At 33.6% G+C, this 21,299-nt stretch overlaps 1 protein-coding gene across 1 annotated transcript in view; it reads left to right on the forward strand.

Moving 5' to 3' along the window:
* The window catches only part of LOC138330628 (uncharacterized), a 56,984-nt gene extending 38,019 nt beyond the window's left edge, over positions 1-18,965 (forward strand). Inside the window, exons 10-23 of the mRNA XM_069278180.1 lie at positions 1,501-1,659; positions 3,288-3,371; positions 3,718-3,836; positions 5,749-5,853; positions 6,552-6,632; positions 7,640-7,730; positions 8,556-8,646; positions 8,985-9,092; positions 9,888-9,899; positions 12,064-12,235; positions 12,524-12,666; positions 12,941-13,032; positions 15,939-15,989; positions 16,283-18,965. Coding sequence (XP_069134281.1) covers positions 1,501-1,659; positions 3,288-3,371; positions 3,718-3,836; positions 5,749-5,853; positions 6,552-6,632; positions 7,640-7,730; positions 8,556-8,646; positions 8,985-9,092; positions 9,888-9,899; positions 12,064-12,235; positions 12,524-12,666; positions 12,941-13,032; positions 15,939-15,989; positions 16,283-16,425 — 1,451 coding nt within the window. The 3' untranslated portion in view covers positions 16,426-18,965. The remainder of the gene's footprint in view (positions 1-1,500; positions 1,660-3,287; positions 3,372-3,717; positions 3,837-5,748; positions 5,854-6,551; positions 6,633-7,639; positions 7,731-8,555; positions 8,647-8,984; positions 9,093-9,887; positions 9,900-12,063; positions 12,236-12,523; positions 12,667-12,940; positions 13,033-15,938; positions 15,990-16,282) is intronic.
* The last annotated feature ends 2,334 nt before the right edge of the window (positions 18,966-21,299 follow it).

Consider the following 21,299-nt stretch of genomic DNA (forward strand, 5'->3'; position numbering starts at 1 on the left):
TAACTGTAATGTCATGTCAGTATGGCTGGTGTAGAATTGTATTTGTGGTATAGGAAGATATCAATTATGTATGTGTCTAACAAATTAGTCTGGGTAAAGACTGGTTAGCTTCACCCAGTCATTCACAACTTCATTTTGTCATGGTCTCTTTTCGAAAACATAAATGTTTAGACTTTCAAACTTTGAAGGCTTCTAAAAATCGATTGATGCTGAAAGGTGTGATCTGAAAGAATGAAATAGATGAAAGAGGAATTCAGGGATAGCGAGATAGCAAAGAAAAATGTTGCTTTGAATAAACTGGTATGCTGAGCTGGATTTCTAGCTTTCTGAGCCACTGGAGGGAAAATTAACACCATAGAAATTAATGTTTGTTGTAAAAGCTAATGTATAGGACAATGGAAATTGGTTATGTGTAGAACAAAATAATAATAAAAAAAACAAACATGAAAATTGAAATCGTTATAAATGTATTAATTTGAATATAGATATTGATTAAAAATAGTTTTGATATTGGGTAATTACAAGTTTTTGTATATATAGTGTATTTGTTTTGGTTATATTATTTTATTATTTAATTAAGAAACCAAACAAGCATTTGATTTTTTTTTTTGTCCAAACGGCTCATAATCTGTAGTGTGTTTTACCAGGGGAAGTTTGGCTTGAAATGACAAGAGCTAATTGATTTCCAGGGGTGTTACCATTCACAGATGTATTTCAGTGAATAAACAAATTAAATTATTGGGACAACACCTACACATCTAAAAGTTGTTTATGATGTTCATGTGTGGTTGTAGTACTGACTTACCAACGTCACAGTACACCAGTAAATCTTTAAAGCATTAAGACTTTTACAGGTTCATGAATATTACATGTACATCTACTATGTTTTAATTCCTTCTATGGAACATTTTTCATCTACCTGGTATACATAACGAAAGTTATGTGAGGATTACCACATAGTTCCTATTGTTGTCTTGAAATTTCATACAATTTGATATCACTGCATGTACAAAATCCATATCTGTTGAAGGACTTTCTTTATTACATGGCTTTACCGTGCCATATTCCTATTGGAAGATACACCTCCTGGTGTTGTATATCATACATTTCCATTGTGGTATTCAAATCAATTCAATTCTACAGTGACATGGATTCTGAAATTCAAAATCTTTGAATTGCTATTTAAAAGAAGGATTTTAAAGCTCGCTCCCAGTATTGGCCAAATTGTTTTCAAACCCCATTACTGTTACTGTACACTTTACTGTAAAATTTGGTATGTACAAGTCTGGAGAGGGCGAGCGAGACTGGGTTGTTATAAATTAAACCGACCTACTCTGAAGCTGTTCCGGAATTGTGATTGAAATTCATAAATCAATTGTTACTGTACAAGCTACAAACGAAGGACGGTGATTATTCTCCAGTTACTCCAACTTCTCTCCAATGTCTTTATGACAAACAAGCAAATAAAGGAAGTTAATTATCTCCCCTTTTGTATTACAGGAATGAAGTACCGACAGACGGGGTCACATGGTCTAAACGAAACATCAAGTCGTAGCCACAGTATGATGACGCTGTCCATTGACTCTGAGCTGCAGGATCCCGATGATGAGAATCTTTACGTCACAAAACGAGGAAAACTCACTTTTGTGGATCTTGCAGGTGGGTTAATTGTCTGAAATACAAACACTCTAGCTTTCATCCTAATTATGATTTTATGTTCATGTCATTTACAGGAAGCTATGCAACATGTTTTGAAAGCTGAGAGTCTCTTGGCTAGTGAATTTAAATATTTTGCATTTTGCAACTGTTGGAATCATAAACACATAACATATGGCTTGAAGTTAACGTTATGTTCAGACTTGAAATATAACATTTAGATTAGGAATATAGTTTTCAAACTTTCACAACATAGATGATACATGATATACTGTAGTGAATCATGTTTTCACTTAATTTTCAATTTTATTTAATATTAGCTTGTTAATTTCAACTGGTACATGTCACGAATGTGTTGAGCTTTAAAAATTTTCAATGTAGTCCACATTTCAACACAGATCTTGATAAGTTATAAATTGCCCTCAAATAGGTTTTGGTTCCATGTAAATTATAGCAGGGATTCTATTTGATATCCGATAGAAGACACACAGACAGTACAAAGAGTTGTCACCCACATCTTATATAGTGTCATTAGAAATCTAACAGATGTGACAGTTATGTATATATAAACGATTACCACAGCTTTAGCCACATAACACAGAGATTTAAACCTATCCGTAACATTGTAACTCCGAGAAACTTCGGGAAATTATCACCGATTCCAAAATAGTAGGGTCAAAGGCTGCATTTTAACGCCACATGTCTTTGACAGCATGAAATAGATGCTTTAGGTATGGAAATTTTTGCAATAAAATCTACGAGTCATGGCATTCTGATGCATTTAAGGGAATTGAATGATTGTACTTTTAAGTGCAATTTTACGACTGTTCAGGTTGATAGGTTATGTGAAACATAGGTTGATAGGTTATGTGAAACATCGCTGTGACATATTAGGATACTTTTGATGTACCATTCCAATTTGTTTTTATGCACCATGCATATTCAGTAAGTTTCACTCTTAGAGCCTTTAGATAAGTGGTAATATAAGCTAAAAGATTATACTTCAAGATTATCTTTTCATTGAAATTTTCAAGAACAGTGTAATGGTAAATTGCATTGTTTGAAACTTTAACTAATGTTTTACTCTCCAATGAGATAGTTGTAACTTGCAATAACAGCTAAAGAAATAACATGTATGGTTTTTTTTTGCCTATCATTGATGAAGTTTTTTCAATCTCCAATTCCCTTATTTTTCATTTAAAATATATTTTTATGAAATTTTATAATTGATGAAAATTTACTTTCTTCGTTTCTAAAGATTTTGTTGATCTGGATGTTACAGGGAGTGAGAAAGTAAAAGACTTCCATTCTACGGCAGATGAAGTTTTTCAATCTCTAATTCCCATAATTTTTTTTCTACCGTAATCGACCCAATAAGCGCCCAGGGCGTTTAAAAAATTGAAAAGGTGCTAATAAGACACAATTGTTGCAAATCTAGACAGTTTTGTGTAGTTTTGGTCTTTTTTTTATGCGTGGGCAATTGAAATCGAGGCCTCAAAAAGTGGGAAGGGCGTTTATAGGGACATGGGCGCTAATTGGGTCGAATACGGCATATCTTTTTGTGAAATCATATAATTGATGAGAATGGTCCGTCTTTGTTTCTGATGATTTTGTTGATCTGGATGTTACAGGGAGTGAGAAAGTAAAAGACTCCCATTCTACAGCAGAGACCCTAATAGAGTCCAATAACATCAACAGAAGCTTACTGGTGTTAGGTAAGTAACAAATTTAATGATCTGAGTTTTCAAAATATCTTCATGATCTGAGTTTTCAAAACGTCTTCATGATCTGAGTTTTCAAAACTTCTTCATGATCTTAGTTTTCAAAACATCTCCATGATCTGAGTTTTCAAAACATCTTCATGATCTGAGTTTTCACAAAAAAAATATATAGCTATGATGATTAAAGTTCAAGGTCATCTGGTAAAGCTCTGACCAAATTCAATAATAAGTTCAAGGTCATCTAACAACACTTCAATTAGGTCAAGGTTATCCTTTGTAATGCCCTGGCTTGAGCCCGGTTTGTTACTTGAATGAAAACATGTAATATCTTCATTTTCAGGAAACTGTATTTCATGCCTTGGTGACCACAGGAAAAGAGGGGGCCATGTTCCATACAGAGACAGCAAACTGACAAAGCTTCTTGCTGATAGTTTAGGCGGCAGTGGAGTCACACTCATGGTAAGTGTATGGGAGAAATAGAATCTTGTACTGCTAGTCTACAGGATTACAGGGTAATGTTCACAATGAGTACAGGAGGAATAGAATCTTGTAACACTGATTATGCAGTGTAGATGATTGTGGAGCAATATCCACATATCTAAGTTAGATGTATAGGAGAAATAGAACCTTGTACTTCTGATTAGGCAGTGAATTTTGTGGGGCAATATTTATGTTAGATGTATTAGGAGAAATAGAATCTTGTACTTCTAGCTGGCAGTCTTGAGAATAGTTGGATAATGTTAAAGATGTGTGTACAGTAGGAAGACACAATCTTGTATTTCTAATGGTTAGTTTAGAGAATAACAACAAGAGAAATAGAATCTTGTACTTCTAATAGGCAGTCTAAACGAATGTTATAGTTAGAAACTTTGAAACACAGCAAGACATGAATGGCTATAGATTATCAGGCTTAAAAACTAGAATCTAAGGAAGCTTAAAGATATTATATTTTTCTCTATATGGAGGAGGATTATATTTCCTGTACAAAACAATGGTGTCACTGCCCAGTACTGGGCGACTGGTATTCATACTGGTGCCCTTTATACCAGCCTCCGTACCTGTGAGTCAGTATTCATACCTGTCCTATATCTTGTTAATACCAAATATTGATTTACCTGTGAAACGCTCGCCAATCAATACTTATGTTTTGTTGTGTCTTGGACTTGTAAAAGATTTGTCAGAAACAAAGATATTGTGATTCTTATCAGCTACAAATGTATGATATCATTACGAATGTAATTCAATATTGAATCGGCTGTTGAATGTCAAGTCGCAGTTATTGATTTCTTCGTGATGGATATCTCATTTCTATGGGAGTTTTTATACAAAATATAAGACAATACCTGTTTGTTTTATTATTAATCATTACGGTGGCATGTGTATGCTATGTTGTAAATGTTTTTATTGCAAATGAATGAATTATGAATTTTATTAAAGCTGTAGAATTTATATCATGTGAGAGAGAGACAGCATGAATATTGCAGAATTGATTTTCGTATACTGGGTTCAGTCAGAGCGTTTAATTCTCATGCATATTCTCTCTATAGCTTTTGTTTGCTGTGAGTTTACATAGGTTTGCACTTTAGAGTCTAGCACCAGGTTAATGGTGTGAACCAGCATTAAAGCATATAAGAGAAAGAAAAAATCAACGCTGTACTGTGTATATGTATGAATTGTAAATCCTGAGGACCAAATTACCTAGATATTTGAAACATGTTTATAACAAACACATTTACAACAAATTTGTGGTTATAACGTAACAATTTTCATTCCCGTCAAGATATGTGTATAATAAACTATGCTTATAACGAAGTTCTCAGAGGTCTATTATAACTGTGTTTTACTATTATACTTTTATATTGATAAAAAAAAACCAAACTGGGGATTTGAACAGTGAATACCAGTAAATATTAAAACAAATCTCTACTTGCCACAGTTTTTAAATGTTTAGACATTAGTAGTATACCATAAACAATACCATATTCAACCCAATAAGCGCCCATGTCCCTATAAGCGCCCCTCCCCTTTTTGAGGCCTCAATTTCAATTGCCCAGGAATAAGAAAGGACCAAAATTGCTTAAAACGGTATAGATTTGCTATAATTTTGACTTATTAGCACCTTTTCATTTTTATCATTTTTTTAAGTGCCCTGGGTGCGTATTGGGTCAAATACGGTACCTAGTTTAGCAGCAAGGATATCCCGCTCCAGACTTGTGTGTGCTGTCTGTATGTTGTTGGTGCAGCAATTATTGCATATACAGGGTACATTTATTCATCACTGCACTAACTTGTTCAAAATCAAATTAATGCTAAAATTTGATTGCAAGTAGGTATTCTACATTTTACTAGATTGTGTGTGTATGTTATCCAGATTGCCTGTATCACTCCATCATCACATCATATATCTGAGACCATGAACACACTGAGGTACGCCAGCAGGGCCAAGAAGATCAAAACTAAACCTTTAATCAAAATGGTAAGTCTTCAATGTTTCTCATAATGTTAAGGCTAATTCTTGGATGTTTATCATAAAAGGGACTTTAAATAAAAAACAGTAAGTCATGTACTCAAGTTGTTTTATCATTCTTTAAGCTTTTGAAAGTGTTGTCCAAATTTTAGACACATCCTTATGCTTTCAAGAACATTTAAGCTTTCAATTTCATCATTTTTGCTCTTTACCAAAAAATACCAAACAAACAACCAAGTTAAACAAAAAATAAAATCTGTATCTATGCCAGTTATTAAAGCATTAATGTCACTATTTTTAAACTTCATTGGGGTATGAAAGAATTTTGTTTACAAACTGTGTGAATCTGTGTAACAAGTTTGCAAACAAAATTTATTTCATCGAGTTAAAAAATAGTTACATCAATGCTTATAATTAATTTTTCAGACTACATGATATCAAAAAATACATTTTAACATGCTTTTCCATTGATTTTCCCATGGGTTATTTTTTTCTAAATCAATACGCAATGTTGACGTCTCGATTGGGACATCACAATAACGTTGAGTTTTGATGCCATTCTCAGATTTTTTCTTCATAGTAGTATGCAGAGAAAGTATCTGCCAATCAGGAAGTTGGATTTAGTATGAAAAAAAAATTAATTATCATGAAATCATTAAAATTATCATGAAATCATTAAGAATTTGAATTTTTTTCTCTTACTTCAGGACCCCAGGGAGAAGCTGATTATGAGTCTGAAGAGAGAGATAAAAATACTCAGGAATGAAAACCAGTATTTACGCCAACAGGTACACAATCTGACAAACAGTCAAAACTGTCTAGTATAAAGACCGTACAAAGCACAAGGAAAAATATTTTAGCCAAATGGCTTTTATACACAGGTTTAATTGTGTTAAAATTGTTCATTAGGGAATTCAAGAAGTTGGTAAACAGGAGGTCTTTATACAGAGATGGTCACTAACGCAGGTTGTACTGTAAATATGAAAAGTTTTTGGTAGTTTTTGGATCCAACCAGACGTTAGACGGACTTATTTACATTTGTAAGGTAAAAGATCTTAAAGATGCTCCACCGCTATCAAATGGTATTTTTTCTCTATCAAAAACAAGAGCATTCGGTAAATTGTTTTCTTCAGTAACCAAAATTACTAATTTTACACCATTAATTACCATTATTGAAAAGTTTGTGCTTCTTATTTTTCTTCAAGATAAGAATATTAAAATTAGTTAATTGCATTCCGGAAAAAAATCTATAGCACTAAGTCCTATGAACCACTGATTTTGTATGCACCAAAAGCAAAATAAATTATTTGATATAATTTTTGTGCTTATTACCCATATATACACACTATTAAACACAAATTATTGTTAAAATCATGGGTATCGTTAATGTCCTGTCGGTAGTAGAACATCTTTAATGAAGTGTATATTTCATACGAGATTTTATAAAACAAGTCTTTCCTTAAAAGTTGAGCCTTTTACTGTAATAAAATATATATAGGGATAACACTTTTTTGAACACCTGCACAATTACAATAGGATAAAAGTCAAACAAATAATGTATAGCACATACAATATGAATTAGTCTCAAATGATTAGTCTTAACTCCCTATATATGTTAGTCTTTACTCAAATATTGGTTCTGATTGGCATTAGAGGCCTCAGATGGGTGCATGAAGGTAAAAACACTGAATAGTAAGTGTTGATGCCTGTTGAAATTCTTGAGCCTCTTGTTTGAAAAAATGAAATTTGAATTTATTATATTTAATCTAACTAATTGTTATTTATTTATTAATAGTTGGAGTTTCCAGAGAAAACCAAAGCTGCCATGCAGAAAGAAAGCGATGAAAAATACCAAAAATTCCTGAAGGAACAAGAACAAGCCAAAAGTATGACACCATTAGCTTTGTTATAGTTCATTAGTGTACCAAATCATTTCATACTGTCATGAGGGCGGGCGTCATGAGGGCGGGCTTGTGGGTCCAGATGTATACATAAGCAAAGATGATATAAGATTTGATCATATCATTATGCCCGTGTGGGGCAGTCGCCATGACCTGACCACTGGTCAGTGTTTCTTCTCCGGGTATTTCGGACTTCCTCCACTCTCTAATCTTGGCATATCCTTAAATAAGCCAGGATGTTATTAGGATATTAAACAAAGCAAACCAATACCATCTTTAGCTCATATGGCCCGAAGGGCCGGTGCGCTTGTCATGGCGCGGCGTCCGTCGTCAATCCGTCCGTCGTCAACATTTCCTTTAAATTGCTACTAGTCATAGAGTTCTCAATGGTTTCTGACCAAATTTTGCCAGAAAAATCCTTGGAGGAAGGGGAATAGAGTTTGTATAAATTTTGGTCCTGACCCCCTGGGGGCAGGAGGGACGGGGCCCAATAGTGGAAATAGTAGTAAATCTTTTAATTTGCTACTAGTCATAGAGTCCTAGTTGGATTGTAACCGAATTTGGCCAGAAACAGCCTTGGGGGAAGGGGAATAGAGTTTGTATAAATTTTGTCTCTGACCCCCTTAGGGGCAGGAGATATGGGGCTTCATAGGGGAAATACAGGTAAATATTTAAATTCCTTTAGAAAAGAACAATCAATCTGTATTCAGAACTTAACTTGGCATTACAAACCAGGTGAGTAATACAGGCCCTCTTGGCCTCTTGTTTTAGAAGCAGCTGATATAAAATTGAACTTGTTCTTTTTTTCAGCTGGTGAAAAGCCTAAGAAGGACCCAAAATCTGAAGAGGCAGGTTTATACGAAATGTTACAGGAATATATGATTGAAAATGAGGCCCTAAGGTAATATTGTGTATCACATTATAATCTTAATTAAGACTTAAATGATCAATCTTAACTTTTTTGATGGTAATGATAAAGAAATAATCCTTGTATTCATGTATCCAACAAAAATTTTACATCTTTTTAAAATATCATGATGATATCTGATAAATAATAAAAGATATATGGATGATTAAAACATTAGGTTGATATATGTATGATATTAATTTCAACGAAAAAGATAAATGATTAATATAAGGCATTCAATTATTTTCTTTCTTAAAATTTACGTTTTTAAAACAGGATTTACTCCTGAATAGAAATTGGACTAGACATTTTCTTAAATTGTCTTTTTAAAGAACTGAGAATGCTGATCTGCATGCTACTAAAGATAAAATCCGACGAGAACAACAACTTTTATACAAAGACAACGAGAAGATGATGAAGAGGATAGAGGATTTAGAAAGGTTAGTGATAACATGACCTCTGACCAAAGAATACGCGCGTGCACACGCGCTTAACGCATGAACCCAGAGTAAACTTGACCCCTGACCTTAAAGGTTGTCTTTTTAACCTTTGATATGCACAGGCAAATCATTATTCTCTCATATATAGTCATATGTTGGTAGAACCTCATCATTGAATTATCTCTTCATTACCTATGCATTAAGTTATTAATATTTAATGTCATTTTTTTAAGTGAAAATTTGTCGATGAAATGTAGAATGTTTGAACTATCAGAGAAAACAGAGAACATTTTATCTAAAACTTTTCACTTAAAAATGAACTGAATCATAATGTATTTCAAATCGAGCCACTAAATTTTGATTACCCATTGTTCTGATTCAGAAGTAAAAAAAAAATGAGTATGCAGTCTAAAAAGGACTTCTACATGTTTCTTATTAAATACAAATTTTTTGAAATACTTAGGATCGATAATGGAAATTTCTGCAGCATAAGTTTCCTATGAGAGTATGTCTAGAAAATTGCTGCTTTATTGGGTTCATGTCAAAACCTTTCTAATTAAAAAGATCTTTGAAATCTTTTCAGATTTATGTTAGAAATAGTGAGAATGTCTTGATGCATGATTATTGAAAACTTGAAAATCTACCGTACATCAAATTGATGGTATTCCAATTTCAAAATAATTGGAAATTGTCTTAATTAAATGAATTAAAGCAGATGTACATCATTTTGTTGTCTAGTTTAACATAAGTAGTACAGATTTAGGTTTAATTTGTAAGGTTATTTTGATTTTACAGCAGTTTCTTTGGGTAAGGATTAAATTAAATATGTAAAGAAATGCATGTATAGTAGAGGTGTTTAAGTTAGGTCTGATTTTGTGAGATGGTTTGAGGAGGTATAACAATCAATTACTGCATGCCATTGTTCAAAGTCTTCATAGCTTGTTTCATATATATACTCTACTGTGGAGAATATCATTGGATTTCATATACAGTGCATGTGTTTGCATTGAGAAAAAAAGTCATATCAAAGTTAAATTCTCACAGGATAGAAGAGAATATGCATATTTGCCCTATCGTAACTTTTAACATCTTCTAGAATTGATAGCAATTTTCAGTGTTATTTATTTAATCTAAAATTTAATGACAGTGGAATTCACCTAAACTTTTCATCATCAATAAAATGTTCACCTTTGCTTCAAGACAACTCTTGAAGAATGATGGTAAGTAGGTGAATGTTTTCTGGAAATTTAAAAAAATGGCCAAATATCTTAAATTTTGATAAGAAACTTGACGACTGGCACGTATGCTAATGAACATATCTATTTTGTTTCTGAAATGAGAAGTAAATTTACTTAACCGTTATGTGATAGTGTTCGGTTGATTAACAAGCTGGCTTTGAACAATTTGGCTCAACAGAAAGAAGGACTGGTGTCAACTTAGATAAATATGCTAGGATTTCTACATAGTCTCTCAAGTCTCTGGTTCTTATTTCTCGAGAAAAACATGATTTTTTCTTTCCTTTCGTAATTTGTTATCAAAATATTCAAAAACAAAAAGAAGTAAAATAAATTGTAGGTGAGTTTCTTTCAATTTTCAGTTTTATGTGAAATTTTCTTGGAAATTTCTTTAATTGAGCAAAACAATTTAATAACTGATATTGTATTCTAAATTATTAATTAAGGAAAAAAATGTTTTCCAGGAAGTTAAATCAAGACTTATAAGAAGCTAGAGCTAGGTCATGTATAGATCCATAGACCTGTGTCCACTGTCAAGATTTTACTTTACTGTAAATTAAGGCATTTCAACCTTCCTTAAGGTCAACTGACAGATACTGGGTATACTGGAATCGGGTTGTCCGTCCGTTTATCTGTAGACACAACTTTGTCCCGCAAAATCCTCCTAAACTACCAGACAGATTTCTATCATATTTGGTACACGAACCCTGACACAAAGGGGAGTTCAGTAAACTATATAGTATTCATCATTATCCCCAATTAATGGAGTTATTACTAATGAAATGCCTATAATAAGCCTGAGCGGAGGGTAATAGTCTGCCACACTGGCAACAATTTTGACAACATTTTGTGTAAAAGCATAATACTATCTTGTTTAAACACAACGCTATTGTAGAGCAATGCTATTCTGTTTTAACATGGCATAATAGTGCAAGTACAAGGATTGCGAATGAATTAATACAATGTTATTGCTGATTGAAATCAAATGTAGTAGTATTGCTAGACCGTTTTACTTCCTTATTCAATAAAACAACCATAGGAATTTATGATAAACGTTCTTTGTTACTATGGAATTTCTATGGTAATTACTCTTCACATAACAATGACAACTTAATAATATTTTGTAATGTAGATCTAAACACAATCAGTGATTTTTAACATGTAGATGTATAAAATGTAACAAGGTGGTTTTATAGGGCTTAAAAACAATTTTGGTTTTTAATGTGAATGACATGTCTTATTACATTAATGGGAATAAGGTTACGTTCGTAAATTACATAAAATTTTCTTGTAAAATGCTCATTGTCATTGACTTTATATTGCTATAACAATAGTACACTTACAAAGGATTTCTGAGGAATTTGAATACTTTTACTGTATGTCAAGCACTATTGTACACATTGTACTCATTGAGACAACATAAGGAATAGTAGTGTCAAAGTTTATTACATTAATTATGCTACCAATGGAATGGCTGAATGTTCTGTGTCCTGTATCTAAGAATTATTTTGTTGGCCAACTCGCCCATTTAGTAGTAGGAATATTGGAGGAGAATACAGTAGAAGCCTAAAGTGTTGTGTATTCGTTATCTATCTATTACAGGTTTTAATTGATTTCATTTTCTAGGTAAATTGGTTATTATCATTTTAACCAATTTTATTTTCATATTTAACTGGGCACTCTGACCTATTTTATATTTAGGTTAATTACTGACATTGACCTATTTTATTTTCCAGGTTAATAGGTCCGACTGCGTGGCGAACACGTCCTCCCCTGGACCCCTACAGCCAGCCGTCTTCCAATGCCTCATCTCAAGTCCAGTCACCTCGTCAGTCCCCAGCTTTACAGTACCGCTCGACTCAACCCAGTGGTCAGCCTTACCCTATTGGTCAACAAGGACGCTATCCGGTAGGTTATTTATTAACTGGCCACCATTCATATGTGTGATTATGATCTAGTCTAATAACTTGTTATCAGATCATTCTCTCCCTTTAGAGCAGTGTCTGCCATGGTCACACTTGAGGACTCATTATATGTACAAACATCTGGTACAGTTACGATATTCACAGTCATAATATAAAATCACAATTTCCTATCAATGCTATGGAGCTATATAAAACCAAATTTCAGCGATTCACAAAGTTTCATTTCAACACTCAGTCTTTTGTAATCACAATTTTGATTTGATGTTTTCAGTCACAGGATCAGTATGCTGTGGCGCCGAGTCCTAACGGAACAGGTCGAGGGAAAGGACCGCCTCCTCCCCCTCCTCCTAACAATAGCAAGCCTCGACGTCCCCCTCACAGATTAGCAGAACCCATCATGAGACCAGCTCAAATGTGAGTAGATTTACACTGAAGTGGCCATTACTTGACAACTGCCCCACATGGCATTTTTAACATGCAATCCAGTGGTGTATAACTTGTTGTAACATGTCGAGACATCTTATCCACTATAAGCCACCACAGCCCTACTCAAAAGGAATAAGCCAAACAATTGATTTACAACAACATAAAACATATCATTTTCATAATCTTTATAGAATTAGTTATGAAAACTGTTGAGATTGTTTCTATTAAGAGGTAAACTTATATTGTATGAATTTATTTTCAGACCTCCTGATCACCAAAATGGTGGACCTGCCTATGATCACCCGCCTCCCATTATGCCCCCACAACACATAGCAAATGGACCAATCAGACAAGGTAAATATTGTTGTCATGGAGATCAGTATGGATTTCCTATTCGGGGTATGAAGCAGATTTCACAGGTGAAAGTGCTATTATGCTGATATATCCAAGTTTGTCTTACAGATATATAGATATTATTTAAATGGTATTTCTAGATTTAAATTTTAAGCGATCATCATCAGATGGTGGGCTATTCAAATTGCCTTTCGTCCATGGTCAGTTGTCCGTGTGAATATGTAAACCATTATCATTATCACAATTTCTCAGAAAATACTGAAGGTTCTCTCTTCAATTTTATTTCAGATGTAGGTTTCCCTATTTTGTAGAAATGCATATCACAATCTGGTACTGATTAGAAAAGATGACATTATCATCAGCTAGTCGTTTTGGATTTTGATAAATCTTTTTGCCTCTATGTTGACTTTCTATAATTAAATGCTTCAAAGAAACTGGGAAAGAAAGTAAAAGCAGATAAAAGATATCTCTTTTCTTTGACCGACACAGATGATTCAGTGGTGGGCGCCAAGATCCCACAAGGATCTCTTGTCTTACTTTCAATCTTGACTATAAGCTTGCTGCCAGAAAACTAAATGCCTTTTGCAATGCTTTCTATAATACTTGTTTGAAATCTATACTCATAACATTTGTGTGACTGTCCTTCCTCTGTCAGGATCGTGGGATAGCAGTCGTGGGACAAAGAGTTATATGTATATTCATGCTAAACGTAATCAAATGAAAGAATGGAATAGAACAAAGAATGCCAGTCTGCCCGAGTTAAGGTCGTTTCAATCCTCCGATATGTCACCGCGGTGTAAGTGCTTAGATGTGCCCTCTCAGTGGTGCTTTAATGCCAAACGTTTAGTTGACAGTGATTTTATCTTTTTCCCAGTCAACCCACTCTTCCCAAAATGTTTTCCAATTCTGGTTGAATTAACTTTTGTTAGCAAGGTATAAAATAGTTTAGATCATATGTAGATATCAAAAACATGGTAAAGAAACAAAATCAATGATTGAAAAAATTAATGTTAAAAAAAAACATAAAGGAATTCAAACTTTCTTTTCAAACTGTTATGAATTTACTGCTATTCAGAAAACAACCATTCCTATACCGGGAAAAAACGCTCGAAAAAGAGTGTTTCCTGAAGTAGCCTATCCAGGGGAGGTAACTCTTAATGATAAACTGCACTTGGAAATATTGTCAATTGTTCACAAATTGTCTTCAGAACAGTGAAAATACTTTTGTAAAATGATTTCTTTTGTTTGTATGCTATTGTACCTTTTTATATACTGTATTTATATAAAAGCTAAATTAGGTAGATATTAGGTGTTTTTTCTACTTAGATAGATCTCTTAGATAGAAGTTGCATTAAAATTTGTTATGGTTGTCTAGTCTGAGTACATTCTACATCTGTCTCTTTCTCAGTTTAATAGATTTTCAATTTCTTTTTATCATTTTAAATGGCATTAGTATTGTAGCTTATGTAGTAGTGTTTGTAGCATGTGTGAAAAATTGTAATGTGAAAATTTTTGTGTGAAAGTTAATGTTAATATACCTGCATGTCTGCATGTGTAATAAACCTACGTAGAATTATAAAGTCATGCCATTATGTCCCCTTTTCGAAGCTTCTAACTCATCTCTCCTGTTACTGTATATAAACATATTTGTTTCTGCTAAGCCACCTTTGTCAAAATATATAAACTTTATTTTACATCGATTTAGAAACAAGTTATACAAATTCTATAAATCACTCTCGATGGCCCGTATGTAAGCGCACGAGGGGTCTTAGTGTGGGAGGAAACCGGAGTAACCGGGGAAAACACACGTGATCGGGCAGGTGACCCCTGACCTTCTCACGTCCGTGCCAGGGATCGAACCCCGGCAGGCTAGGTGAAAGGCGAGCGGATTAACCACTATACACCTCCCGATCACCTTTGTCAGTATGGTACCCCTGTAGTTCCTTTACTTTTTTAGTAACGACCAAATCTTAATTGTGTCCATTGACAGCCAAACCATTACCATAGCATCTTCATAAATACCTATTTCCTGCCTATGTTCTTTGACTGCTACTATTCATCACTTGTAATATCCTTCATCCTTCGTCTTCTGTAAAGAAGTTTGTACAAATATCAATTATTTCTCTTTGGTGGTTTCTTCTTCCTTTTAAATTGTACAACAGTATTGCCTCAAGCTAATTGTCTTGTGATTTGTGAGTCTTGTTCATCTCAGCAATCATTTTCTTGCCTACACAGCTTTCTTTACACAACTTCCATTGTCTGCTCTGCTGCAAAATCAGATCAGCCATCTCTATCCGAGTCATTTCATTGGGCATAACCCCCCATCCCACACCTTCCTAATAGCTCCCTTAGATAATCCTATCTGTCAACTGAATAGATGATTGTGTCTCTTGCATTGCATGGTCATAATAAATCCTGTGCATGCAGTCATTCCCTGTTTAGTGTTGGTGTGTTAACATCATATTTAAATCAGCAATATTTCAAAATACAAAACGTTTCATTGGGGGGAAAGTCTACTTATATATTATTCTTATTTTTTTTCAAAATTAATCCTTTCATTACTAGTAAATCATCTCATTGACATGTGTGTTGTTTCGCTTGATATAATATTCTGTACAGTTTGTGTAATTGTATATATATATGTATGTTACTACCTTATGCAAAAATAAGACCAAAAAATGGGAGTGGGTTAAAATCAGGAAAAAAGCTTTAAAAACTGGGTAATTTTGTAAAATAAAATAACATTTAATAATTGTTTAATGTTCTTGCAGCTGCAATCTTCCTAAAATGTATCAATCATGTTAAGCATAGTTAGTAAAAATTATGGAATTTATTTTCTTAAAGATATGTGTAGTTTTAAAGTTGTAGTAAACTAGACTGATTTTGCTAATTATCTCCCCTTTCAGAATCACCAGCTAGGATGGATAGTCGGGCAGCTTCCCAATTATCTAATTCTGGTGAGTTGATTTTGTACAGGTAGTCCATATATAGCTTCATACTCTAGATCAAATAACTGGTAAATTTAAAGTGGATAGATTCTACCTGAATGCACAATTTGACACAATAAAGCAAAAAAAAAAACATGCATGCTACTTTATCACCTATACCTGCATGGTAACATTATGCATGACAATCTTTTTGGTATTTGTTATGACAGCATCCCCAGCTTAGCTGCATTGTTATAGGTATAGTATATGAATAAAGACTGTAGCACATGACTAACATGTATTTGTTTTGTCTCTTTCAACAGAATCGGTGCGTTCCATGAATGAAAAGCTAAAACAAGAACTGGTCGAGTTGGAAGGGGAGATCCAACATCATCACAATATAAACCAGAGGACTAGATCTAGTTTGTACGGTTCACAAGCATCAATCCGATCTGGGCCACGGTGACACCTATAAACAGCAACTTATCTTCCACTATCAGTGTCTTATAGGTACCGGGATCACACATACAGCTGCAGGGCCTACATATACAGCTGCAGGGCCTACATATACAGCTGCAGGGCCTACATGTACAGAGCCATAACAAACTGTAGACCTCTTTTTGGACATTTGACCAGATGTGTAGCAATACTGAAGGGATGTCGCTTTAGAAGCCAAATGTACAGTAAAATGGCCAGATTAAGAAGTGTTTATTGGAAACAGTGCGACTGAAGAGTGAGAGGACCGTGTATTAATTAAAGCTTTCTTCTCCAGTACCACACAAACAGTGTACATATACAGCTTGAAGGGCCACAGGAATGTATATTATCTCTATGCTTCAGCAGTCAAAATCAATTAATGTTGTCACATAATTAAGTTATTTCAGTTTCTCTGAAGAACCGGCAAAACATTACTTTGAAATCGTAAAAGTTTCAAGGAATATTTGATCTGAAATACAAAACTTTTTTCACTCATAGTAAGACATTATGTGTAACTAACATCCTTACTAAAAATGGTCCAACTAAATCTATGTTCTATCACATTAATTTTTCTAATCTCTATTGGATACAAACACAAAGAATATGAATATACCAGGTAATTATGTTATTAAATGACAGATGGCAAACTAATTAAGTAGACACAACTGTCGTTGGCCTATGTAACAATGAACCTATAGAGTGCTTCTTCTCATTACATGGTTTTCAAAATTTATATCATTTATTTGTACCATAATGATAAAAAAAAAATATTTGAAAATAGTGGTAATTTATTCATGAAATTTGCAAAGAATTATCACTTCTTACTTTCTGTTCCTAAACTCAGTGTTACATATAAATGGATGTTGCATTATGTGTTTTTTGGTGTAATGAACTTAACTAAATCATTTCAATCTTTCATCGCGCTATCCCTACTTGGAATATTAAGGGTTTTAATGGTACATCCTGTTATGTGAAAAAGAGGACGAGATATTGAATTTCTGTAAGAGCCCCGTGTTATTGGTCAGAATTCTGGGCATTCCATACAACTATTTTGTGATAATTAATTATGGTGTATCTAGAAATGCCTTGGTGTGATTGGTCAAAATGTTGTGTATTTAAATGAGCTTGACTGTGATTGGTTAGAATATTGTATATTTAAATGAGTTTGGCTGTGATTAGTCAGAATGTTGTGTAACTGGGAAAAAAATCTTGGTTGTGATTGATCAGAATATTGTGCTTAAAGAGTGTGGCTGTTAGAACGAATATACGTACCCGGCAAGCTATACCTTTCTGCCGGGTACAAATTGGTCCCTATGTGTCGTAGTGGAGCGTTGCCTCCGAAAATCACTCGGGCAGTTTTCTATACTTTTTTGTGGGTTTCCAATCATTTTATGCGTATACATGCATTTACATATTATTTTTGTCCAAAACAAACATAAGTACCATTCTTAATATCTATTGTACCGTTACTCAACGTTATATTAACAGTTTGTGGACTCGCAGTAAAAATCCCCTTCAGGAAGACCTTCATATGTATTACGTGAAAAAAATAATACCTCAATGGGAATTTGATAATCTAATTGGTTCAGTTTTATTGCCTAGTAATTAAGCGATATCAAATAAGTAAGACAAAATGCAAATAAACATTTTTATAATGGTTTGCATAATCATTACTTTGCTCTATTAGCACTAATAGGCACCAATTGTAGCTCTAAAGACAACACCATTTTCTGTCTAAAAGTCTTTTGAGCTACAATATTGCAGCTATCTGGCTGTGACTAGTCAAAATATTTTGTATTCATGGAAGATGCTGTTTGCAGATGTAAGAGAGTGAAGAAAATATCTAACAACTTTGAGATTTTCCATCTGTATATTTTTCTTTGACTATGCATATCTGATATTTTTGGTTGTGAGAATGTATGAATCTATAGTCAGTGTGAAGTATATATTGCATCTCACTCCAAGGTTTTACTGCTGATCATGAATAGTTCCAAATGTTTCAAGTTTCCATAAGGTCATTTAAATATATACATTGTAATTCATACATGTATTTATTGTTTCTGCATTTAAACTATGCCTGCTTTTCTCCCAGTTAGTGACCATACATATATTTGCCTTATTATTCTGTATTTGCATATTACAGAGTTATCTGCCCTTGTGGGTAGATATTGATTGTGACGTCATATGTTTGCAAGCGTAACATCATAAGTTTTGGAGAAAACAGTGATGTAACAATTAACACCAACCTTCGAGGGAGCTAACTCTGTAATATACAAAGATGGAATGTGTAACATCATCACAATTTTTTTTGGAATGACAATATCTGTTACTTCGCCCGTCCAGACCAATGAGAGCCGTCCAAAATCCATTACATTATGTAAAATGTGTATACATCTTGCTGTAAAAATACCATGAATCTGATGAAAACATGCAATATTTATTCTTTTGAATAATTGGTAAAGTTGTTATCAGAAGGGATACACATTAATGATTGTTTTTTGTTGTACTATAGTTTTAAAATGTCCACAATAGGGTAAGATTTTGTACGTATCGAGCTCAAAATGTGAACCTGTCATCGTATTTAACAAACCTGAAGGTCTTTCAGTGGAAAGGAACATTTGTACGATAATATATACTGTCCACTATTGATAGTGTTAACATATATATAAATAGTGTATTTAATTATTTTGTTGTTTTTTGAATAAGTGCTAAGTATTTTGTTGCCCAATAAACTTGTTTGACTAGTCTTAAAGAATGAGAGTGAAAATAAAGAATAATAGTATGTTTGAATAGATAAATATGTATTAATGTATTTACAAGTCATCACTTCTACAGGTAAATGAAAACCGTCCAAAATATTGTAGATAAACAACAGGGACTTTGCAGAAATTCTAACCTCCTCATCATTTAAAATATATATATTGTAAGGTTGTAATTTGTGTCAGGTCCCTGTGCACTAAATAAATCTGTGATACAAAGTCCTTTGTATATATTTAATGTATATTCGGTATAGATTTATATATATATATATATGTCTTTTAACCAGTCAGAAATAAAAAAAAAATTGATCGCCATCAGGTGTAAAAACCACACATAATTGAGTAGAGTTGTCTGTTATCAACACTTACGATAAATAATCTTTGCTCAGTGCTTGCCCCTGTGAGGAAAGCTCTGGGTTATGTCCCCTGGCCAAGACACGCTATAGTCTATGAGAGCGGTAGTTTCTGTTCCTGCTTAGCGCTCTGCGAAAAAGGAGTGTGATGACCGATTCGACTGTTGTCAGTTTTGTGTCTTCGGCTGCATGCTTCAGGTATATAACACTATAAAAAGGGCAAGACTTCCTCAATACAAGAAGGCAAAACGAGAGTATACCGCAGTCTCCAAAAACACATTTGCAGTTTATACTGTATACACAACACATGGAAGGCCTTTCTTACATGTCTCTGGCTGTTAATAGGACATTAATTTAATCAAACAAACAACCAAACATAATCTTAGTCATATAGACAATAGCTTATTCAGCCTTTGTATTCAGTATTACAAAGTTATCTGTCCTTGTAGGGATATGTATCGATTTTAATGTCATTAGTTTGGGAGTGAAAATTACATCATTTTCTCTAAACATGTATTTATATACGCACTAACCAAGTGTAAGTAGAAGCTAGTCTCCTGGACAAAAGTTATCTCTGAAGCATGATGTTGTCATCGTGCTCAGAAACACATGACAATCAGCATGACAAGGAACAATCAGAAGTCACATTACCTGCAAAGTGACAGATAACTCTGTTACATACAAATGCAGTACTACATGGCAATACTATTTAATTTCAAGATTTTCTTTCACAGATTTAACAACTGAATGGAAATCAGTATAAGCAAGGTAGATTCTTGGAGACAAATATTTACCCATTGACTTTGGTATTGATAACAAAATTTGCAAAAGTGAAGTGCATATGAGAGACAGTTGGTTTTTAAGTAAAATGTATTGTGGTCTTTAGCAGCCAGCACATGGGAGACTTAAAGGCACAAAATCAGCATTATAGACATGAATCATGAGAAAGATTCAAACAAATGTTTAATAGAGGCAGTGAAGAAGATTCTAATCCAAAAACAGTAGATGTAAGGAAACTTCTGACATGATCTAATGATTCAAAAGTGTCTTATCCTGCTATACCTCTAACACTATTGGAATCAATTTATTCCAAAAGAATTGATCATTAGGCAGCAATCGGTCAATTGAACCAGTTGAATCAATTAGACTGTTTATGTCCAATTTCTGATGATTTTAAAACTCTGTATCATACAGATCTACAAAGATTAAACAAATGCTTGATTGGCTAGACCCGCAGGTACAATAAAGAGTTTTCAGAGAAAGATGTCAGTAATGAAGTACTGGGCTAATCTAAGACTAGTTTTGCCATTCATCCTTTTCTCGGGAAATGAAATAATATCAAAGCACGAATTTTAAATTTTTAATATTTAATACAAAATGACAATATACCATGGTAATGTTATTCATAAAATTTACATAAAACATATCGCACCACTTTTTTAACTCTCACACTAATACATACCTGGCAGTTGAAATACAAATCATGTACACAATTATACTAGAAATAAAAATGTCTTATCATAACATTCTTGCATCTTTCTCCCAGCATATGCCCATGTATTCACTATCATTCACCTACCTACATATTATTCCGCCTGTAAAATACAGTTAACTGGTGATAGAAAAGACCATAGCGGCTTTATGAGACACAACTGGCTGAATATAAGACTAAATAAACCAATATCCTATAGGCAAAATATTTTGAAAATTTACCAAGTAAAGTGGTAAATGTTCTATAAATTGTGTTAGAA

Source organism: Argopecten irradians, chromosome 9 (assembly GCF_041381155.1).
Source record: "Argopecten irradians isolate NY chromosome 9, Ai_NY, whole genome shotgun sequence".
Taxonomy (NCBI): Eukaryota; Metazoa; Mollusca; class Bivalvia; order Pectinida; family Pectinidae; genus Argopecten; species Argopecten irradians.